This window comes from Mangifera indica, chromosome 14 (assembly GCF_011075055.1).
Source record: "Mangifera indica cultivar Alphonso chromosome 14, CATAS_Mindica_2.1, whole genome shotgun sequence".
In the NCBI taxonomy this organism is placed as follows: domain Eukaryota; kingdom Viridiplantae; phylum Streptophyta; class Magnoliopsida; order Sapindales; family Anacardiaceae; genus Mangifera; species Mangifera indica.
Genome location: NC_058150.1, coordinates 14,380,462 through 14,404,775, shown reverse-complemented (window position 1 = coordinate 14,404,775; position 24,314 = coordinate 14,380,462). Strand labels below are relative to the sequence as shown.

At 33.0% G+C, this 24,314-nt stretch overlaps 3 protein-coding genes across 3 annotated transcripts; 2 read left to right on the top strand and 1 right to left on the bottom strand.

Annotated features, from left to right (window-relative positions):
• The first annotated feature begins 293 nt into the window (after positions 1-293).
• LOC123196487 (probable uridine nucleosidase 2) lies at positions 294-3,841 on the top strand. The gene is made up of 9 exons (XM_044610549.1): positions 294-529; positions 627-742; positions 904-963; positions 1,628-1,813; positions 1,901-2,005; positions 2,339-2,435; positions 2,992-3,099; positions 3,191-3,326; positions 3,500-3,841. The coding sequence occupies exons 1-9, from the start codon at positions 481-483 to the stop codon at positions 3,606-3,608; spliced, it is 966 nt and encodes a 321-aa protein (XP_044466484.1). The 5' UTR covers positions 294-480; the 3' UTR covers positions 3,609-3,841.
• A 1,798-nt stretch (positions 3,842-5,639) lies between these two features.
• On the bottom strand, positions 5,640-11,147 carry LOC123196488 (MATH domain and coiled-coil domain-containing protein At3g58340-like). The gene is made up of 7 exons (XM_044610550.1): positions 10,869-11,147; positions 10,427-10,470; positions 8,631-8,742; positions 8,019-8,188; positions 6,726-6,999; positions 6,469-6,635; positions 5,640-5,972 (listed from the first exon to the last, which is right to left on the bottom strand). Exons 2-7 carry the CDS (start codon positions 10,464-10,466, stop codon positions 5,821-5,823), a joined length of 915 nt encoding a protein of 304 aa, XP_044466485.1. The 5' UTR covers positions 10,467-10,470; positions 10,869-11,147; the 3' UTR covers positions 5,640-5,820.
• Positions 11,148-14,574: 3,427 nt separating this feature from the next.
• Positions 14,575-24,068, top strand: LOC123195698. Its single transcript, XM_044609506.1, has 7 exons — positions 14,575-14,766; positions 15,611-15,673; positions 16,125-16,199; positions 21,611-21,682; positions 22,631-22,820; positions 23,311-23,405; positions 23,565-24,068. Exons 1-7 carry the CDS (start codon positions 14,575-14,577, stop codon positions 23,589-23,591), a joined length of 714 nt encoding a protein of 237 aa, XP_044465441.1. The 3' UTR covers positions 23,592-24,068.
• Positions 24,069-24,314: the final 246 nt, after the last annotated feature.

Genomic DNA, 24,314 nt, shown 5'->3' with positions numbered 1-24,314 from the left:
ATATGAAAATAGACTCAATCTTATATAAATATTTATGTTTTTAAAATCTTTCAAATGAGTGTTTACTTTTATTTCAAATATAGGAATAAACCTTCTGGCCTATAATTTATTTATATTATTAGTAGTAGAACTAATACAAACTTTTTTTTTTTTTTAGTAAATTAACAAAAAAAATAATTTAACTCTTAAAATTATAAATTAAAAAAAAAAACTCAAAAGGGCGGAAAGTAGTGTTGTCTTATCAAAGTTCAGGTGGGAAATCAGTCATTCGTTCGGCTATCTGAAAAATGGTCCCAATATCCTGACAACAAGCATGAGACTGCACGGCACAATTTTCTTAGTTGCTTTTAAGATTTTAACTGTCAATCGACGACTCTGCCATCTGAGTTCTGAGTCTGACTCATCAATCACAAAACCTAAATTAAAATATAACCATGGCATTGTTTTATCCACTTCACAAGAAAGAAAGAAAGCACAAAGATGGTTGCAGAACCGAGGAAGATCATCATTGACACTGACCCTGGTATTGGTAAGTCAATCTTCACCATCAAGTTGTTGTTGTTCAAGGTCTGGGTACCCATAATTTTTATCATGGAAGCAATCGTTTTGACTGCATATTGTTTCAGACGATGCCATGGCAATCTTTTTGGCCTTGAGGTCACCGGAAGTTGAGGTCATTGGACTCACTACCATTTATGGCAATGTTTACACGACACTAGCCACAAGAAACGCCTTGCACTTGGTAGCTAAACTGTGCTAGAACTCTTTGTTTTCTATGTTTTTTTTAAGTTTGGTGTTTTCATGTGTAAGTTCAAATGAGTTGATTTGAAATGGGTCAGATTTAGATTTTTTTTGCCTGGTGGGGATTTAATCTTTTTGCGGTGTCCTGTTTTTGTGGGTTAGTTGGAGGTTGCTGAGAGAACTGATATTCCAGTGGCTGAAGGATCTCATGTCACTATCACTGTATGTGTTCATCTCTTTATTCTTCAGCATTTGTACTTTTATTTAGTTGATGAATACAAGGTTTTTATGTTGAGCTTTTGTAAAAGCGCTTTTTATTCTATAACAAAATGCTGAGCTTTTAGTTTATGTATATGAAGTACTTCTGGTCATGTGCTGCTGGCTTAATTCGAGGAATATTTCAAAATAGAATCTTGGTGAAGCTCATGATATTCTTATGTACCCGTAAGTCTTATGGCTAGTTGTTACTGTAGGTGACATAGAATCTCTATAAGGAATATGAAAAAAGAATGTTGAAAAATTGTCTAGAGGCCTTTTTTACACATTTCAGCTTTTGTTTTGTTCCTCAGAAATGGAATTATCTTGATTCGAATGTTCTGGCAGTAACTTTTAGGTATCCTCCTGTTTGCTTTGTTTATAGTTTCTTTAGTTTTCAGTCATAAAGGCAAATTTTCTCTGAAAATCGATGGGTAGTCCCAATTTGAGGGATTTATTTCTGTCCTCAAATCCAAGTATTTTGATTCATCGGATAAGTTGAACTCATTTCAATGACATATTTATACACTGTTGTTAGAAACTGTTGGTGTGATTGAACAGCAGCGGCTATGTTTTTGTGTGATTGAGTGTTATAGTTCATCATTTTAGTGAAATACTGTTTCTTGTAAAGAAAGGTACGAAACTTCGAATTGCTGATTTTGTCCATGGTGCCGATGGACTTGGAAACCAAAATTTCCCTCCACCAAAAGGTAAGGCAATTGAACAATCAGCAGCTGCATTTATAGTTGAGCAAGCAAAACTTGACCCTGGGAAAGTCACTGTGGTTGCGTTGGGACCACTAACAAATCTTGCACTGGTCAGTCAGATTTTTCTTTATCTGGGTTGGTTTTCATTATGAGTTTCATCTAAGTTAATTACTGATATATATTCTCTGCTGATATAGGCTGTTGAACTAGATCCTGCATTTGTAAAGAACATTGGACAGATAGTTCTCCTTGGTGGCGCTTTTTCGGTAAATGGCAATGTAAATCCAGCAGCAGAGGCTAACGTGAGTTCTCAAATCTGATTCTTCAGATGTCAAACTGTCTGCATATTCAAAAAATTTATGTTTGAAGTGATTATTCTTTATGTTAGATCCTGTAATAGTTCGTTAGATAATATATTACCGTGCTTCTATATGTATCTAAAGTTTCTTTGACACATACTTGAATTAAGACTTCTCTCATTTGATTGTGTGAGTTGCCTTAAACTTGAATGAACTACGCAATTCGAAGTAAGCTCTGGAAGAAAAGTTTCTGTAGCAGTCTGTGCAACCGTTCTCTTTCTCTCTCACTTCGGTTTTACCCTGATATTCTTTCTAATTCCCGGACTGAATGGGCAGGTTTTTGGTGATCCAGAAGCTGCAGATATTGTATTTACATGTGGAGCAGACGTTGTGGCTGTTGGTATTAATGTCACTCATCAAGTTGTTATGACGGGTACTTGTTCGGTAATCTTGTGTCACGTCATGTAATCGAACAGTTTCCACCATTTATCTTCTTCATGCATTTATGAGAATATCGTATGCCATGTTGCTAAATTATCCCCTGATTGTTTTGGTCAACAATATGAATACCATACTGCAGACCATATTTTTGGTAGTATTGTGTATCTTACAACTCAGTACTCAGTAGCAGCCCACCGACTTGTTCTGATTTTTACTTTAATGTTGCATGCCTGCCTGCCTGCTTGCCTAACTCGTAACCATGGAACAATATGATCTCTTGATGCCCTCAGAGAGAATTTTTTTTTTATGTTCTTGTTTGTCAATTAGAGAACACCACTCAAAGAGCCTTAGTGCAGCTAGTTGGGGCTGCCTCTTAAATTCTTGCTTGAAGCCTTTATACTTTTATGGGTGATACATTTAGAATATACAATGGCTCAGTAACTTATAACCTTGCTATGAGGCATCAGTCACAATTGTAACTGGATATTGGTCAGTTGATTTGACTCCACCACTTCGATTCTGTTTTGATATGTTTCATAATGTTTTAGATGCTGATCGAGAGAAGTTGGCACAGTTTAACGGAAAATTTGCTCAGTATTTAAGCAAAATCTTAGAGGTGTACTTTGCTTATCATCGTGAGGCATACTCTACAAGAGGTATGTTTGCCAGAATGAGATTGATATAGCCCAAGAACTGGAAGAACTGTATTCTGCCAGCTGATGATAGTTTTTACCTAAATGTAAATAGGAGTTTACCTTCATGATCCAGCAGCTCTTCTTGTAGCTGTTAATCCTTCCCTTTTCACTTATACTGAGGGTGTTGTCAGAGTCCAGACCACTGGCATCACAAGGGGACTCACAATATTATACAACAAACAAAAGAGGTATGACCTTTTCTTTATGTAAATTCAGCAACCTGATCATTAAGAGCTCTAGAGAAACACATGCATCTTTGGGATTGATTTGACCAATGTTTTTCAATCATGCTTCATTGTATGTTCTAATGTCTGTCACAATAACTTCATTGTTCATGTACTTAATCTTCCATTTCGACCAGATTTGCAGAGGTCACTGAGTGGTTGGACAAACCTACGGTGAAGGTAGCAGTCACGATTGATGCTCCAGCCGTTGTCAACCTACTCATGGATCGGCTTATGGACTCATAGAAAGAGTCAGACTAGAGAACCTGCCCTTCATTACCAGTTCAGGATGGCCCCATGTGAACCAATTATGGAGCCCTTGTTGAATTCAATCATAACTTATGATTGCAATAAAACTATTTCACGTAATTATCATGTACAAATAATGTAACAATTTGTTGAGCAACATCATTTGTCTCAAGCATATTTGAACAGAACCAGTTTGAATTCAAATAAGCATTCCCAGAAATTTAGCGACATATTCCTACTCTACTTTTGATGACTCCAAACATAATTTCTGCTTAGATGATGCAAGTGTTGTCTTCCAAGAAACCCTGTTTTGGATCCTGGAGTTGATGCAATGATATGAACTTTATGGCACCCCAAGCCAGAACTGGAAAAAACACATGTTCACCTGCAGGAAGGAAAAAAAAAAAAAACTATAATAAATTTACACAAATGGGAGTTAGAATCCTTGCAGTAGCAAGAACCAAGGCAAGAAAATATATATATTAGTCATCTGAGGCAGTGGTTTATAGCAAAGAGATATAGAAGGCATTGCGTATCAGAAGAAAGTTTGTATCAGTTACAGTCTCCACATTGTTCACACATAAGTAAAGTTGAAAATCTAGTGATTTTCCAAAGATGGTAACATGTAGCAGGTTCTTTGAAATAATTTTGACAACAAAAACCTCAGCACCAAAGAAGGTATCCCTTGAGAGGGTTGTGAAATGCTTTCAGCTGTATGAATTTGGTGATACCCCATTTGGATTTCACTGCATGGAAGAGCCTTACTCTTCCATCTATAACTATAAAGTATAACAGAGTTCTAAATTTAGGCAGTCTCTTTATTGTCATTCTTGCCATATGGTTTACCCCATCAAATCAAGAGAGAATATGCGGTACCACAAAACAACAGATCCTCATATGAACTTTCTAGTTAATCTTAAAGCAAACTTTACATTGGAGACTGCCATACTTGTCTTGAAGCTGATTGTATTTTAGATAATTGAAAATCACATTGATTTCCCATCATGCAAGAAGAGTACTTGTCTCCTTCAATTCCAAGTAAATGGAGAAATGATTTTCCCCCTTTTTGCAAGAGATCCCATTTGGATAGATAAGCAATCTCCTCTAAAACCAGGTCCAATTATTAGCCGAAACAGAGAAAGAAGGCCTTGACACTAAGCTGGCAAGTAAGCATTCATTAAAAAAGCAACTGAAAACAAATAAAAGTGGTTAGTTTTATAGCAAGACCATTTGATAGAAATGAGGACTCAAATTTGAATAAGTAATGACCAGGTAGAGCATACCTTCCTGGAAGAGGATAAACCTTATTACAATTGATTAAATTCCATGAATTCCCTCCAGAGAAAGTATATAATTCAATTTATGAAAGCAAGTGGACAATTCCAGTGAAAAATCTTCAGCAAATAACACCATTAAGCACACTAATCAACATCGTACAACTCCCAAAGCACTGGGATGAAGAATGATGATTTTTTATGGTATATATGTGTGTGTGAAAATTCTAAGATACTTGAAGTTCTAAACAAGCAAACCAAAGACCGACTACTTTGATTTTTCTATCTTGTCTATTTATGATGATGGCAAGAATATACATATGTATAATTAAAATAATGTACCTCCTAAGAAGAGAAAAATTTGCATGCTCAGAAGAGTATTAAATCTGGAAGAATATGAGAATTTCGGAGCACTGCCAAATCTGAATAGGCGATCTGGCATGAGACAACTTTAATTTTTGAGTTTTCCCTCTTATTTGGTTCAAGTTTGTAAGGGACGTTAAACATGATTCTACTTGCCCAACAATTAAAATGAGACTGTCCATGCTCAGTAAGCAAAGATTGAATCTTGACCTTAAAAAAAGGCACGCTTATCTCAATTATCTTATCACCTTATAATCAAGTGACATTATCATATAAAAGTTGGGTATACCAACTTATATATTTAGCATTACTCGTCCACAATCCTGCCTTCATGCGTTAAAAATGGCAATCTTTACTAACTTTTCCTCATAGTCTTTAAACAAGTTTCTGGTTCAACAAACACTAAGTTCTCTTTAGTAACTATTGAAGGGAAAACAAAGTGTTTGGAAATAACAGAACCAGTTTTAATTGAAGTATAACAAAATAGCAAGCGTGTCTAAAAAAGTTAAAAAGCATGAATATAAACCAATCATTCTAGCTAAAGTACTCCGAGAAATTTAGCAACAAATTCATCACTCTGTTCCGATCAATCCAAGCACAGTAACTTCTGCTTCAATGATGCAAGTGTCATTCACCAACAAACCCTGCTTTTGATCCTTGAGTTTATGCAATGATAAAAACTTTCTGGAGCCCCAATTCTCGCCTGGCGTAAACAGCCTTGTAGCTGGTGGGGAAAAAAAAAAAACACATATAACCAAGTTTATAATCCTTCCAACCACAAGATCCAAGGCAAAAAAACTATCAAACTAATGTAATTTTTATACTCAAAATTCTACACTGACATTCTGAAACTTTTTACTTGCAAACCAAAGGTGAGTGCCTAGTTGCTTACTTTTGAATTTAGGGTTTGTGAAGTGAGCATCTAGACGCTCACCTTTTGCCTGCATATTAAAAATTAATCGAAGTCCACATTCAAGAAAAACTAATCTGTATTTGCTTCCAAAAGATTCTTATATGCAAGTTAAATGGCAATCTTTAATATTCACCAAAGAGATTTTTAATATCCAAAGCTCTAAACATAAATCTTAAACTCTTGGCTTGAAATCCAAAAGAGTTAATGTGTGATTAAGTAGTTTCATAGTTTTTTAAACATTTTGGTAAAACTATATTGTCATGAACTCTAATTGAAGAAGTTGTACAGTAAGAATTCTTAGTCTCACTTTCAAATTCAACGTGCCCTCCATCCATTTGACCTTTGACATGCAGAGTGTACTTAACAAGCAATTTAGTTGTGCCATCAGGGACACTTGAATTTGGCAGAGTTAAAAAAATTGAAATGCTGTTGTCCTTGGCTTCATGACATCCATTAGGGTAGAGCAAAATTTTCCTGCATAATAATTAAAAATTCATCAAATCCAGTAAGTGGTAAATGGCAAAGAGAAATAAAAGCTATTCCATATCAGAAGTGTAAATGTACCAGTTGTAGTCTCCAAAAGGTTCAGATTCATAAGTTTCATTTATTAATTTTGAAAATTCAGTGATTTTCCATAGATAGTAACATGCAGCAGGTTCTTTGATCATTGATAAGCACTCCCCTTTTGAAACACATTTGACAACAAAAACCTCAGCACCAAAGATACAAGTGTCATCAATAAGGTATCCATTGAGAGGGTCATGAAATGATTTCAGGTCTATGCATTTGGTGATACCCCATTTGGTCTTCATTGCGTGGTATCGCCTTACTCTACCATCTACACCACAAACATGAATGTAGCTATAAGTGTGGAATCATTACAAGTTGTAAATTTATCAACATTATAGACAACATAATAATATGACTTAGATTCAATAGTTGAAAAATATTAAATAATAAAAAGAATGATTGATTCATCTGGCTTTAACCAGCATTTTTTCCCAAGACCTTGAAAGGGTTCCAAAAACTATCCCAGAAAAAAAAAAGAAATAGACCCTCAAGCTACAAAAAAAGAAACCCTAATCCTTCGCTGATGAAGCCATAAAAACTTCCCAATCTCAATGAATAAAGAAGACTTCCTTGAACGTCGAGCACATAAACGCCTAAGATATATTTAAAACTTCATTTTATCCCACCAAGAGAAAACATCCCTTTTCCACAAATATCTTCTAAATTTCTCCCATTCTATCCAACCAAAAAATTAAAAAAAAATTCATGAGTAAAGCAGTCTATTAACACACTGTCGTTCTTTCTTTCTTCCTAGCTGTGTGTCTTCCTATGAAAGGTAATGCAAAGGAAAATTTATACTCCATAGCCAATTTGTTCTGTAAACAGGTAGCCATGACAAGACATAGAAAGAGGGTCAATATTCTCTAAGCCCTTTTTGAAAAAGAATAATAATAATAATAACCAGTTCAGACTACAAGTCCTCCACTTTGAAACATATCATTATACCTTTTTTTTTTCAAGCAAAGCGGTAAAGACCTTCACTTGGACTTAAAATTTCTCAATCACCCTCTAGAGGGTTTTCTCATTTGAAACATCTCATTAGGAGAGTCAATAAGACTATCAAAGCAAGATTTTGTTAAAAAATTCTTAACCTTTCAAAATCCACTCTTCTAATATCTAAGAAGCTATCAGAGTTTGAGTTAGCATTGTAAGATGTTAAATATTACAAACTTACAAATTCTAAACACAGTTAGGATCAACCAGAACTTTGAGTATACATGCGTTGACATGGCACATAAATTAATGGTACAGTATGTGATTATAATTTTATGTTGTCAAGGACTTTACCTTGGAGACTATCATACTTGTCCTCAAGCTGATTGTATATCAGAAAATTGAAAATCACATTGACTTCCCATCCTACAGGGAGAGAACTTGTCTCCATCAGTTCCAGGTAAATGGAGATATGATTTTCTCCGTTTTTGTTAGAGTCCCCATTTGGGTCGATATGCAGTCTCCTGCAAATCCATTTCACAATTGTAAAGTGAAACAAAAGAAGAATGCCTTGACATTAATCTGGCAAGTAAGCACATTCAAAAACTTATGAAAACCACGACAACTGTTTTCCTTTCAAATTTTACACTAGCTTTAAAGACTCATCTCAAAATTATTTCAACAGAAGATTTGAACATTATGTTTTCTTCAAATTATTTGTTTCTCTTGTTTCTGAGACCAAGAATTGTATTATAACTCTACCCTGTAATGGGCCCTACATCCTGAAACTTGACAAATGCTCAAAAACAAGAGAAGGCTACTTATCTATTTTTGAATCATATCGTACAAGCTAAATGAAAAAAAAAAAAAAAATACTTCACATGTTCTACAAGATAATCATAGATGAGATAATGTAAATAATGTCCACATCTTTAAATATTCAGCAGCTATCAAAAAATAAATTACCAATTGAAACCCCCTGCTTCAAATTGGCTTGTTTCATATATCCCGACTGAAGCTTTTAGTAATGAGAAAGACTTTATTTTGACCAAGTAATGACTAGGCAGAGCATCCCTCCCTGAAAGAGGATCAAATAAGGGGAACAACAACAACAAAGTAGTTATCTTTATACACCTCCTACATTTTGCTTTTATAATAAACTCCAGAAAGTTAGTGTGCAACTTTGATGAAATATTTTCGTATCAAAACATTATTAAGACCACTAATTGACATCATATAACTACCAAAGAAATAGCATGAAGAATGAAAGATGATTTCTTATGGTATTAGAAGCTAAGAAAACTTCCAAATAGAATCATCCATTACTTAAACTTTATTTACACTATAATAACATATAAAGAACACTCTCACCACCTCAGTAATGTGATGAAACCATCTAATAAATCAAGGATTTGTATGTTTTTAGAAACCACCATTCATGAAGATGATTGATGAATTATAGGTATAGTTATTGATAAATGTTAGTGATAATAGAATGAAAGAGATAATTTAGCATCTATTATCTATGTGACAACAAATGCCACTAGGTCATCAACAAAATAAAGTAGTAAAACTATATAATTATGTAAGTTTTTCTCACGGATCTTAGATCCAAACTAATTTATTTGGAGACATGAAGACACAACATTAATTATAAAGTCATGCTTGTGGGTAAAATGAAGATGATTGTGTTACCTTCTCACAATAAAAGTGGTGTTGACGGGTAATTCGGATTCCAAAGGTGACATCCAACTTCTTATATACAACAAGAAGTATTAGTTCGTGTCATCAAATCATGTTCATGTCGTATCAATTTAGGTTTCTAGTTAGATAACCGCAACCAAACCCAACCCATTTTTGAATTGTGTCGAAAGCTTCCAACATTAACTCAATCCAAAATATGTTTGGATTGACTTAACACAATCTGTTTTGACCCGAATTTTGTTATGGGTCACATCGTGTCAAAACACAATCCGTTTGACATGAAACGACATGTTTTGACACAAAACAACACATTTTGTCAAAACGAAATTATGCTATTGCAACTTAATTGTCTGCTTATATAACCTCTTCTCATAAAGATTTAAATAAAGGACTTTTAGCTCAATTAATTAAAACATATGAATAAAAAATTATGTAGACATATAAATATATCAATGTAATTAAGAACCATACCAATTAAGCATTACATTATATAAAATATAATCAAGTAGCAACATTCATAGATATTTAAATATTAATTATAAAAATATTTACCCAAAAGACATATTAACAGACCAACAAACTTATAAGCATATAAAAGCAAATAAACTATATTTGGGTCTTCTTGGGTTGATTTTTTTTTTTAACATTCAGTACAGTTTGGGTTGTCTTCGTATCAATTCGAACATGACCCAAACTATATTTCATGACAAGAAACTCAACCCTAACCCAAACCCTATATTTTCATGTTGTGTTAGGATAACAGGTTATTTCGAAAATTGCCAACTCTAAATGCAACATGATATTATGTTAACTGCATTCTAGTAGTCAGTGGTTACTTCTAAATCCATGAAGCAGATCTTCCAAGTCATCAGTATTATAGGCAAATACTCTGACTATTATATACACCACGCAGAGAAATACATAAATAAATTGAAAAAAAAAAATGTAAATCGTTTAGCTTTATACCGAATCCTGGTGAGATCGTTTAAACGGTATTTCAACCTAAAATATTATGATCAGCCCAAGTGAGTAAAATCCGCACCGCAAATAAAAGATACCTTTGAAGATGGCGACTTCATTGGACTCCTCGGTCTTCATTCATCTGTTGAGAAATAAAACGCAAAATCTAAATAAATAAGCGTTTGGGATGAGAGAAGTCTCTTCATCTTCTTCTTGCCACGCAAGCAATAAAATTCAGGGGAAATTGATTGGAGGCCAAAGAACTATTTCACCCCAAGTTTAGTTGCATTCCAGAGGGCTGGATTCGAGTCGAGCTCCAGTTCGAGCTTGAGCTCGGCTCAAACGAGCCCGAAATGAACCATATGATAACGAGCTCTAGCCTGGACTTGAGCTTTATTTGATATGAAAATCAATCTCAAGCCCGAACTATAGCTTTAGCTCGAACGAGCCCAAAATGAACCATATGATAACGAGCCCAAGCCCGAACTCGAGCTTTATTTGGTATGAAAATCGAGCTCGAACCCGAATCCGAATACTCACCCGAATAGCTCGACGGAGCTCGCGAGCCAAGCTTTTGTATACTGTATTGAAAGAATCAGCTTTAAATTCTTCCAGGGGAGGTCTTCTTCTAGCTTCTGATCCTGCTAAATTTCTTCTGCCGACTCATCCTCTAGTAAATATAAACTGATATAGTGGGCTTTAGCTGGCGTTATCTCTTCTTCTTTTTCGCTTATTTGGCTGATAAACCAGCTAAATCTAAATGCTGTGGAATTTGGAGATTGGTTGGCGAAAGTCAAAGACCTTTTGGAGAGTGTACAAGGCTTTAATGGAGAGGTGCAGTGTGGGGCTGTGTATTCAGTGAAGAATAGCTGTATTACACTTTTTAAATTATTTTAATTTAATTAAAGAAAATTTAAATTTAAATAAATAAATATTTCTTCATAACTTTTTAGTATATTTTTTGTCAAAAGGTTAAAGTCTTTCATTTTGGCTTGTGCGTTAAGCTTTCAAGTTTCAAGTTCAACTTTTCAGTCTTTCACCGTCTCACGCACGCTGTGCATCTTCTAGCTGTTTGTAAACTTTTTATCGTTCAACTTTCAGAAAAACTCATCACTTAGTGCCTCTATCGTTAACTTCAGCACTCAATCAACTCTTTATACCTTTCAAGATTAAACACTTCCTCTTTTCCACTTCCTCAACGCTTCCTATCTTTTTTAGGGACAAGCTTGTGAGGTCGGTTCGCGAGCTCGACTTGTTATTGGGCTTGTTGAGCTTAGGCGAGCCAAGCTCGCAAGCGGATTGCGAGTAGCTCGGCTCGTATGTGAGCTCAAATCGAGTAGCAATTTTTCAAGTTCGTTTCAAATCCAGCCGTATCAATGACATCCGTGGGGTTTAAAAAACCTAAAGTCCCACTCATTGACTAATTGAGGTTAAAATTTTTTATTAAAAGTAGGGGTAAAATTATCATTTTACTAATAATATTAAAAAAATATAAAATTTATTATATTTTCCTCATAAATTTTAAAAACTAATATTTTACCTCTTAAAGTTTTATAATTTTAAAAAGTCACATTCCCCTCACAAAAAACCTTAGAATTTTTTTTTCCCTCTGGCCACTCTCTTCGACAATTTGAAAAGGATAATGACAAAGTTTCTTCATCAACAAAAAGATCTAAGCTCTAGATCTCTTTGTCTACGGCGAATAAATTGCAAATCTCTTTGTTGACGAAAAGTTTGGATTCTCTTTACATAGATCTCTTCATTGACAAAGAGATCTGAAATTTCTTCATCGACAAAGAGATCCAGATCTCCTTATCGATGAAGAAACTTCATCATCGTACCTTTCAAATCATCGGAGATAGTGGTCAGAGGGGAAGAAAAAATTCTAAGATTTTGGGAGAGAAAATATGACTTTTCAAAGTTAAAAAACTTTAAATAAGGGTAAAGTTGTCAGTTTTTAAAACTTATGAGAGAAAATACAATGAATTTTATATTTTTTAATATTATTAGTAAAATAACGATTTTCCCCTGCATATAACAAAGAATTTTAATGGCAATTATGTCATAGGTGGGACATCGAGTTTTTTAAACTTCGAGGGTGTGATTTTGAGAACGCACCTAAACTTGGGTAGGATATAGTCCTTTGGCCATTAATTGAATTACCCAAAAGTTATAGGTGGAAGGCAAATTTGCTCAAACTTTCAATCTCTAAACAAAAATGCCCTATTATACTGTAAAGACGAAATTGCCCTTTTAGTAAAACAAAGGGAAAATCAACGTTTTCCCTTCCTCAACCACACAAATTACATGTTTGCCATCCACGAAATTGTAGATACACCGACTGATTTCCTCTAGAGAATTTTGAGACTTTTCTGGCAACCAAAATGAGTGAAAAGGTTAGTAAAACAAACCTTTCATGTTTTTTTATACATTTTAATGCAAGATTTAGGTGATTGGATATGGTATTTGAGTGTTTAGACTTAGGGTTTTGATTTGAAAGATTTGATAAAATTATTTGATTTGTTGGTGATTTGAATAAATTTTCTTATGGTTTTTATATTAGATTATGTATTCAGTTGATTATTGTTGAAATGAGATTTGAAAAACAAAGTTTGGAAGGTCAAATCTCACCACACGAATTCGATTCTCACCATGCGAATTTTTTGCTCACCACACGAATTCGTGTGGTGAGATTTCTTGAAGACGGAGAGGTTTTGTACAATTTTCAAACTTTTTGAATCACACGAATTCTTGTGGTTGGGGGTCAAAGTGCAAGTTTTTAAATAGTGAATCACATGGTGGGGTAGAATTGTAATTTTAAAAAATTTGTTTACACGCGAATTCTTGTCGTAGGGTGCAAAATATGTTTTTTCAAAGTTTTCCACCACATGAAATTGAGTGATGGATTTTGTGGGGGAGAATGAATTTTTTTCAAAATTATAGGCATTTTTAATACTTTTCATATGAGGAGGTAAATTAAAATTTTTGCATTTTAAAGTTTTTTTATGTGTAAAATTAGAATTTGAGGTATGTTTTTATGAATAATACATTTACGTTCAGAATTGAATCATTTCTAATATGAAAATTGATATAATTACAACTTAATTTTTTTACAAAGAGCTCAACAAAAGAGAAAAATGGATGAGGGAAAGGATGAAATCAAATTCTCTATGAAAAAACACTTCAAGGTTTAAGTTATTATCCGTGGATATAGAGATATGTGAATCGTGATTAAGAAAATATTAACAGAGTGGCAATTACAAATATTTCTACGTACTTGTTTTAAACAGTTCCTAGACCTTTAAGGATAGCTGATTCATTCGAGTTTTAATACACTCCTTCATCCTAAGAGTGGTAAATAAGACGAACTTGAACGATGAGTTATAATTTTGAGTTAATGAGACTGACATCAGGCTTAGTCGTACAAGTTTGCCATAATGACATGCCTTTGATTTATTCAAATGTCAGATATTGACATATATATTTCATCAAAGGTCATAGATCGGATCTAACATATTTATTTCCACAGGCGTAAATCAGTTACATATACTGATCTGAATCATGTTTACGAACAGAGGCCTTGGGGGGACAACTCTATTGATGTAGTAAAGTTAGCTTTGTTGTTCTATTTCACATGAGGTTATTAGAGAGTGATTTGAGGAAAGTAATCTCTCAGAAGGTATTACAATATGTTGATAATTTTGATGAGTTCAATGTATACCTATGGGGAGTATGGGTATGGCAGATGATGTATCGATGGATATGTGATAATATCTCTCGAATTTATATGAATTCCGGCCTTGTAAGGAAGAAGAAAAACCTTATGAAACAATATGGTATCATGGGATTCCCAATAGTGTTCAATTAATTGTGATATTTATTAATTTTAAAAAATTTGTGATTAAAATATAATTGATTGTAATTTTATAGAGTAACAAATTTAAGTTGAAATTGCAATTTTTGATATACGAGACGTTGGACACACTACATGGTAGGTAATATCACATCAGTTTTAAGATTTATCTAGATGTTGATATGACACACAAAAGACTTCTCAGGATAGAATGTTATCCCAACTATCTTCATCGGAGATGTTGTAAGTAATAATTTATTATTGATTAAAATATATATAAGGTATAATAATAAAGTTCACTTAAACAAAAATTTACAAGATGATGTTAATTTCCCACTAGTTTTATCTTTGGTGGAAAACGCTGAAAACTGGTTTGACGACATTGTTTGATACATGAGGATATTAGATAGACAATCTTCTTCATGGACATCATCCCCATCCTTGTCAAGAGATGCATCATCAGGTCCTCTTGACTTTACTTCTCTGGTCGTTGCTCTGCCTCATATCGAGGCTTCTGTTCAGCCTTCTGTTATCGATCCCACTTGTACCATCGAGCCCACTCTTGTCGACGCCCCTATTACGATCGTTATCATCGAGCATATATCATTAGAGCCTTTTGTTGTGCCCCTTGTCATTGAGCGCACATAAGAAAATCCCCTCATCACTAGACAAGATTTCTCCATTCATTACTTTAATGTTGCATTGGCTTGATGGGGTAATTTTATCTTGGATTGGTTGACTTGTATGGAGGATTGTATGACTTGTATGAAGGACATAATGACTTGTATGGCGGTCACACAATCTCATCTCTATACAGATACTCTCATGCAAGTAAAAAAGTTAATGTTATATCAAATATTTCAGTTAATTAAATATGTAACCATGTAAACCCTACAATTATTGTATATGTTGTTACAGTCTCTTTGTGACGATGATGATGGACCATCGATAGGGGGTTAGACATTTACATCTCCACCTATTGTTGATGTAAGTATTAAACTTTTTGAGTATATTGAAAATGATATTTCAGAAATACTTTTAATTTTTTGTTAACTTGTGATTATTAATTTTGTTATAACGTCAGTTTTTTGATGAAGAATTATCGAGAGAGGATCCTATATTGACTTTTGATATGAGCAATGAAAGATCATGACATGAGGTTTCCCCATTGATACCTTCTATGATGGTTCAGGTAATTATAACATTGTTTGTAAATGTTTTATCTTAATTCAACATTCATTTATAGATTCCTCATTAACTTGATACTGTTAACATTGTGACAATGCCCTGATGTTCATAAGGTCGTAGCGAAGGGATCTTATATTGACATCTATTCTGACAATAGAGATATGTATAATGTCGACTATAGACATTGTAATTTTTGTAAAACACTTTGATAAACCAATATAAAATGTTAATATTGTTACAGGATGTAGACGATAATAGATCACCCCATGAGATTTCTTCATTGACATCTTCTGTGATGCTTCAAGTAAGTATAATGTTGTTTGTTAATATTATATCTCAATTCATCGATATATTATTGATTCCCTGTTAACTTGTTATTGCCGAAATTGTGATAATGTCCTGGTGTTGATGAGGCTATATCGAGAGGGAATCTCATATTGAAATTTGTTCTGACAGTAAAGGTATGTATATTGTCAACTGTATACTTTGTAATTTTTGTTAAACACTTTAATTAATTAAAATAAAACATTAATATTATTATAAGATGTTGGTGATGATGGATCACCTTATGAGAATTCTTTATTATCACCTTCTTCGATGGTAGAGGTAAACTGTTAGATTAACTAATATAAATTGTTAATCTTGTTAATATAAATTGTCATTTACCTTTTATTTGTTGTTATAACAGGATATCTGATTAATCTATCTCAGCACCCCAAACAAGGGTAAAAAGGTGATTAATATTGCATTCTCAGGATGATAAGTTGGTTAACATTACTTGTTTAGGGGACGATGCGGTTCAACTCCCAACACAGGGGGAGATAGTTCAGGTATGCAAATTTTATTAATGTTTTCATTTTATCTTGTTCGTATGAATGAAAAACATATTATTTATTTACTGTTTTCATGTATTAAACACTAACCGGTCCAAAAATTTGATATATTCGACCTAACCTCTCTTAAGAATTCCCTAGCCATAACTCCTGTCTTACAAAAGATATTGAAATAAATTTGAAAATCTCACGAATTGATATAATTTTAAATGACATATTATTTGTTTTGATATAGTATTGTTGCACACTTTGTGGTTGACTTGTCAAGAAATGACTATTTATTCGTAGCCTATACACAAATCCATTGAAATCAATGATCTAATAGGCGAGGCCTGTTGTGCCATTATCAAGTATCGGATGCGAAAAAAATTTTCAAAAATGGTATGCAAAACTTGATCTATTCGAGAAATGGGAGGTGTACAACATGAAATGGTATTGATTAACCCTTACATTATAAGCATTTGTATATGTATATATGTTTATCCATTCATATATTTTATACGTTAGTATATCTATATGTTTATTCATTTATATATGTTTGTCCTTTATATAATTACTATAACGATCGGTCAAGTGAACAAAAAACTATTAAAAACGGATATATGAAATCAACATTAACATATATAATAATTACAAGCCGAAATCTTATAGATACATTAACAAGTACAATCACAAGTTTTAAAAATAATATATTACAATCACAAATTTTATATATAAAGTAACAAGTATAATAAAAAATTTTATATCAAAATGAACAAGTACAATTACAAGTAGAGTTATCTTTAACTTTTCTTTGTAGTTGTTGAACTTGATGATATGAAACTAGGTATCAAAACATAACTCTTGCAATTTTGTCTCGTATGTCCAGGTTTCTGACATTGACTACAAGTAAGTTGTTTAACAATTTTGCCTTGTGAAGAACGTCTAGTTTTATTTGCTGGAAGTCCCGCATGACGACGATGGACAAATGATGGATAGAAAACGCGTGCTTTCTCTGCATATAACAACTTTGATTAATCCTTTAACAAATTAATAGCCTTCGTGCAAACTGCACGGTAAAAGATGATGGTATAATAAAGATGCACCCATTGAGCACATGTAGTGAGCTTCATATATCTTGCAATGGTGATGACATACGTGTAGGGAATCTGTGATAGTTAAAATTTTCTTTATGTATATGTCCACTCCACAAGGTCGACCACACCATCGTATTAGCCACTACCCATAATCTCGTATCGTTCAGATGTAATAAGATGCACCTCCAATTTTGAAGACTTTCACACACATTTGACAATTTTTTTCGTTGCCCAACGTGTTACCAAACTAGTGCAAGTATCTGTAAATCATATAAATATCAACATATATGGTAAGTAATTAAGTATAAGTATACATAAACACATTTATAATATGTTATAATATTGAATATGCACTTACTTGCATGATTTCTCATTTCATTAAACCATCGTTGGAATATACCTTTGATGAACTCAATAAGTATAGTAATAGGCAAACCCCGAACATATATGACAAGTACATTAAATGATTTAACGATATTAGTAGTCATTATATTGTACTTATTTCTTTAAAATGTCATTTGCCCACCAACCATAACCCACCTTACACAGGTACATTGCTACATTAAGGTGCATATGAGACAATAACTTCATTATCTTTCAAAATTCATACTCTATGTATGTCTTAGCTGTTTTCCAATACATCTATTCAACTTTTGCATTCTTCTTGTACTTGGATCGCATGTTACAATGATGGTGATGACAATAATAATCATGGTACACACCTGGGAAGACTTCAACTATTATAGAGAATATACTAGAATGTTGATATGAAATCATTGTTAAATGAGATATCTCCCCAAACAATCCTTCAACTTTGTTAAAAACCAACACCATGTGCCATGATCCTCCCTAGGAGCGATGCCAAAAACCAATGGGTATATTTTATTATTACCATCAAATGCAACAACGATAAATAATTGACTCAGACATTTAACCTTTAAGAAAGCAGTATCAATACAAAAAACTAGACAAATATGTTGTTGAAATGCATAGATACTACAACCTAATGTCATGTAAAAGTATTTAAATTGTTCATGTTCATCCGTTAGTGTATATGTCATAGTTCCTAGATTACAACAAATTAAATTGTAACAATACTCTAACTGTAACATAAACAACTCTTCAAGTGTGCTCCTTAATGATTAAAGTGTCAAATTTCTCGTCCGCCATGCTTGTGCATATGATATATCAATTTTATATGAGTTTGCTATGTCCACAATAATCTCCTTTAGTCGATACACGCAATCAACCAATATAAATCTAGTCTTCAAATTTTGCCCTAAAGCTCGAGCCTCTACTTGTTTATGATGAGATAATATTTGTTTTTTAGGACACATATGCTGGCTATCCATACGACGTAGTTTGAAATTGTCACCTTCTCTTATCTTGTTTGCCTATGCATGCCAATTATGTTGTTGATTACAACATTCAACCTTTTAGCTGCGTGTGTCTGATTTGTGCACTTTAAACTAATATCCCTTCTTTAAAGCATCTCGAGTTATTGCATCAATGACATGTTATTTACTTAGAAATAATGTACTAATTTTTGGAGAATCACTATCTCTTTGCACTCCTTAGCTTCTGGATATAGATGGATAGTTAGAAAATTTCAATGATCAATATGAACATTTCCACCATCAGGATTTGTTTATGGAAAACTACTTGTACCTCTAATATTTTTATTAACGTGTGTCCTCTCTTCAAACTCTGATTCCTCGATGGGAATATCATGCATATCCTTTCTATCAAATTCACTCCAATTTGAAAATTATCTTTGTTGCCACGAACAAATTCTTTTACGCTATAAAATACGTCAACATAAACATCATTTAAGTATGCAAAGTCTTTCTTAGAAAATTCTTGTTTTGGATTGATCTCAATATTTTGAATCCCTTCTAAACCAATCTCATGATCTTATGAATAACTATTCGACTCACCACTTTGTAAACCCTCATCTGCTTGTTGAACCTTATAACTATCATTATTAAGTTTAGTTGTTTTAAAAACTAGAACACTTTCTTTAAAAAAGTTATATAGACCATTAAAAACTTTAACATCTTCATCATTTGAAATTTCAATAAGGATGTCATTGTCAAGATACCTTAATTTCATGTTTATCTAAATGTTAAATACCGTTTAATCTATATTACACTTTTTGCTCACCATTTGAATTAATCTCTAGAATGTCACGTGCTCTGAAATTTTAATCAATTTACTATTACTTTCAATATATTTTATTAGATTGTCACATTTTTCTATCCATTTCCGCTTTTTATCTAATTGAAATATGTTTCGTTATTTAGATTAATCCTATAATTAAATATATAATAAACATAAGTAACATGACCAAAAAAATTATTTACATATTTGTGTTATAGTATTTTTATTATTAAGTTCGAGTTTTGTGATTTTATTTATATTACACAATTGCATCTATTCCATAATTGTATTACATATAGTGACTATTAATATATTTTGATTAATTTTAATACTAATTTTTAAAAATATCACTTTACCCCTATATTGTAAAATACCATTTTACCCTAAAATTTTATCTAATATCTCTAACATCCTTCATTGTAAAATATCATTTTATTCTCAAATATTATTTAATGTCTCTAACACCTTTTATTATAAAATATCATTTTACTCCTAATTATAATAATTACAAAATAGCCTTTATAATTTTAATCAATTTAATTTTTACACACAACTTTAATTTATTGTATAAAACATCACATATAATTATATTATTAATAAAATAATAACGACTGAAGTTATAATATGTATAAATATTTTGATATCATAAACTTTTTTTTCTCATTCAAAATCTCAATCACGAACTTCTTTTCTTTCTTTATAAATCTTTTCGAATAATGAGTAAAATTGTATATGTTAATAAGTAAGAAAAGAGATATGATTTATATAGAATAAATAAATAGTAGTTTTGATATTTTTTTGGATATTTAAGATATTTTGGTTTAAATACTTTAAAATATAAGTATTTTTATGTAAACTATAAAATTATAGATAAATTTGTTTATTAACCATAAAAAATGAATAATTTAGTTAATTTCCCAAAATTCAGATCTTTACAAGTTTGCATGTACCAGGACACCAATGAGATGGGCTTCTTCTTTTGGAATGAAAATGGGCGAGCTCAGGAACATAATCACTGAAGAGGGTATGTGTTTTGGGCAACTATTATTAATGTGCTCCAAAATTATTTCCTCAAATAAAAATCATGAGCATGGGCGTAGACCAGTGTCACTCTCAAAAGGATAATGAATTTTAAGTATAAAAAAATATAAGTTTAAATTTTTTATTTATCTTATTTAATAATTATAAAATTAATTATTAGACTTAAAGTTAATTCTATTTGATGTGATTTATTTAATTATAAAAAATGGTTTGATTTGAATAAAATTTTTTACTATAAAAAAAAATGTTAATTGAGTTTAAACTTAAATAAGAGTGTGATTGATTGGATAAATTTGAAAATTCACAATTTGATTTTAATAAAAAATTGATAAGATTCAAAAAATTTTAAATCATACGCTTATATATTTAAAATTCTATTTGAATATTTGAATATATAAATTAATCGGTAAATATAAAAGTTATAAGATTAAAATAAATTTTTTAGCAAGGTTCACTCAATCTAACCAGGATAGGTCACTAAAATTTGACCATGACGTTTGAACATTCATCAAATTCAAATTTGAGTTTAGCTTATGATTGATGTTTTGACGTTGATGCTTCTTCACCAATGATTTTTGCATTTCTTCGATCTATTATTTAACAATTCAATTTTGTCAAAGTTGAACAGACTTTTCTGAATTCAAGGCGAGGTTGAGGTAACCCTTATGCAGCCATGCACAAAATTTAAAAAATAAAATAAAATGCAAATTTGATGGTAAAATCGTCAATTCAGTATGTAAATGATGACGTACTTCGATGCGCGGTGGTTGCAATTTAAACCTATAAAGCAGAGATTGGGATTCTCCCATGGCTACATGTATATCTCGCCATTCTCTCTCTGTGATGCCACAAAAACGACCCTGTTGTTTCAGTTGCGTTCAGCCGAAGCCAAACAGGGAGGCTAAAAAAGCACAAGAAAATGAGTTCCATCGAAGGTGAGTAATCTTCGATGAATCGTTGCTGCTACTATCCGACGCTCCACGTGCAGACGAGTCGTGGTCTCGGCTGCGATCGGGAGCATCCTCTTTGCTTCAGAAGCTCCGTCATTCGAAAATCTGCACGGTACGATTTCTTTTCTTATGAGCTCTTTCCCTCTCTCTTTGTTTTGAATGTGTCGTTGGAAATGAGTAGAATTTTGACATTTACGTTTTGCATTGTTGTTTGCAGGGAGTATCGTATGGTCTCGACTTTTCCTCTGATAAGGTAATTATTGCTTTTATTATTATTTTTTCTATATGCTTAAGCGTAGGTAAATAGAGTTCTTCCTTTTTTTTTGTTTAATGTTAATTTATAGTGTGTGCGTGTTTGGATGAATCGATGAAGTGTTTGTACTTGGAGTTCATGTTGTAGGAGATCTGAATCAAAGGGATAGATTCGAGCCAGCTCGAGCTCAAGCTAGGCTTGAATCCAGAATGTCTAGCTCTAGCTGGCTCTGGTTCCAGCGGATTGACAGTGTCACCAAGGGGCAAGCGAGCTGAACTCGAGCTGAGCTGAATCTCCACCTCAAGTTTGGCTTTTTTGAGCCCAAACATGGATTCCAATTCGAACCGGATCGCTTCAAATTGACCCCGATATTTGATAGGCAACTTATTTCATCTTATTTTTTTTCTTTAAAAGCACTTTTTGCGTAAGTACAGCTATACAAATGCTTTTTTGCATAGCATTTGGAGGTAATTTTTGCTAGTTCTCTCAATGGCTAGTGTTTAGAGTGCTTTTAACGCAATGGAAAATTAATGTAACATATTCTTCTCCAAGAAGTGCTTAATGAAAATGTTGATCAAATTTATTCTTTTCAAAAGAAAGCTTTCAAGTGCCCTTTTCAAAAGTTCTCTCTATGATGGCACTCTCAATGGCACATTAAAGTTGGTGTTGTAAAACATTTTGTGTTTTAAATTTGAAATGTTTACATTTCGAACAATGACATTTTTCTTTGTGTTGACAATTGCTCTTAGTCTCATTCTTATAGCTGAATGCACTGACTGCTGCTTTATTTAGTTAGAGACATCTTGTTTTGCCTCTTGGATCACAGGTACAGAATTTTCTAGTTAATCACTATTGAATACTATTTTTACTGTAGCGTTATGGTATAACGAACTGTAATTTTTGAGAAATACCTACCATAATTGTACTGGTTGCATCTGCTTGATATAGGAGATTGCATTGAAGAGGATTGCTATAGAATACTTGTGTGATTGCTTTCTTTTGGATGCATCTGTAGATGGTGCTGGGAATGAGTTAAACCAAGCTTGGGGCAACAATGGAGGAAGTATCTTGTATGTTGTTTCTGACAATAAGGATGCCTTTCATAAACTTCGCTCCCGTTGGCTGATTATCGTTATGGGTGAGTACTAATGCTGAACCTATAGATCTCACTTTACAACAGGACAATCTGAGTCTTATAGAAGCTATTTGATTATCTATTAAGTGTCTTAAATATAAAAAATGACATCTTGTGGTATAATGGTTGCGTCTAGAAGATCTAACAGATCAAAGTCTGATTTGACCTGATGCTTATGATTATTACTTGCTTTTACCTTTTTCTTATAGTTATGATATTCAGGTTGGGTTTTATTTGTTGGCATCTTCTGTTTACATAGATTGCATATCAATCAATGCTTTAAAGTTCATTATGTACCAACTAATTATTGCATTAATACTAATTGTTGGGAGAATATACTGAATTAAGTTGCTTCCAATGTTTGGGAACTTGGTGCTGTGTTCTAACTCTAGGTTATGCTCACTGATTACAGAAAAATTTTGTATGCCTGCTTGTTTCTGCTACCCATTTTTGATAAATTGATTTTTGAAACTTGATTCTGCTTTCCTTTCAGGTGCTACTAGTACAAGTGTGTCTGATATTTCAAGCATGCTTTATATAAACAAGCCAGAAGAGTTGCCTATGACCATTTGCCAGTTGAACAAGAAGGTTGCTTGAAGTCATCCACCTTTCCGATGTGACCATTTGTTCTTTACTTGATTTTTGTTTCAAAAAGCTATATGCTAGAAATAGGATCTGAAAAACTGAAAACTGAAAACTGTGAAAGAGTTGTGTTGGGAACCTAATTACAAAAGTCTATCACCGCAGGCCCAAAGGAGACAATACAGAAGGTAGCCTAGGGAGTATGGATAATGGCCCAGCTGAGAGCAAAAGGGAAGACCAAATGGAGAAGGACAGTTTGGACAAAACACCTAGGCAGCTGAAATTAATTGAAGCCTTTTTTCCAGAATTCAGAGAAGAGCCTTCAATGGTGGGGTCCATTGACGGTTAGGAGGTGGCACATAAAATAGGAAAAAGCAGGGATGAGTAGCAGATTATGTTGGATGTTATTTTGAGTTACTGAATAGAATTGGAGAGGGCTGGCTCTCAGAACCCAGCATTCCTGAGTTTATTTTTATTTGCTGTTGTTATTGCTGTTATTGTTTTCATTATTATTATTGTTCTTGATGATGTTTTGTGGAGAACCTTGTTGGTTGTGTTGATGAACTTATTATTGAAGCTTGAGCAAGATACTGAAATTTCTGTGATCATGGACATGGAATGAAATAGTAAAAATCTGCTTGACTTTATTCAATAGAAATCTTCCAGTTACAATTATTTGTTACATGCAAATGAGAATGACAACTTAGTTCTAATTGCTTCTTCCTTTGCTTGGCTGTGAATGAATGATTGGGAGATTATTGAGTTGAGTTGATGCTAGAGAGAACCTAGAACATTGAGACTGCAGGAGGAGGCTGTATCTGGAAATCTTACTGGAGGAGCTGTTGTGAACTGTTGGAACCTTCAATCAGCTGGAAAGCTTAGCCATTCTTCCAGGTCTGTATTAAACTTGGTATC

Coding starts and splice junctions, on each gene's coding strand:
- LOC123196487 (XM_044610549.1), top strand. CDS start 481: ATGGTTGCAGAACCGAGGAAGATCATCATTGACACTGACCCTGGTATT. Junction 1,814..1,900: donor CACTAACAAATCTTGCACTG/GTCAGTCAGATT, acceptor CTGCTGATATAG/GCTGTTGAACTAGATCCTGC. Junction 3,327..3,499: donor TTATACAACAAACAAAAGAG/GTATGACCTTTT, acceptor CATTTCGACCAG/ATTTGCAGAGGTCACTGAGT.
- LOC123196488 (XM_044610550.1), bottom strand. CDS start 10,466: ATGAAGACCGAGGAGTCCAATGAAGTCGCCATCTTCAAAG. Junction 8,743..10,426: donor TGAAGTCGCCATCTTCAAAG/GTATCTTTTATT, acceptor ATCCTCTTTCAG/GGAGGGATGCTCTGCCTAGT. Junction 7,000..8,018: donor CAAGTATGATAGTCTCCAAG/GTAAAGTCCTTG, acceptor TTTGTGGTGTAG/ATGGTAGAGTAAGGCGATAC.
- LOC123195698 (XM_044609506.1), top strand. CDS start 14,575: ATGAGGATATTAGATAGACAATCTTCTTCATGGACATCATCCCCATCC. Junction 14,767..15,610: donor TCGACGCCCCTATTACGATC/GTTATCATCGAG, acceptor ATATTGTTACAG/GATGTAGACGATAATAGATC. Junction 21,683..22,630: donor TCGACTTTTCCTCTGATAAG/GTAATTATTGCT, acceptor TGCTTGATATAG/GAGATTGCATTGAAGAGGAT.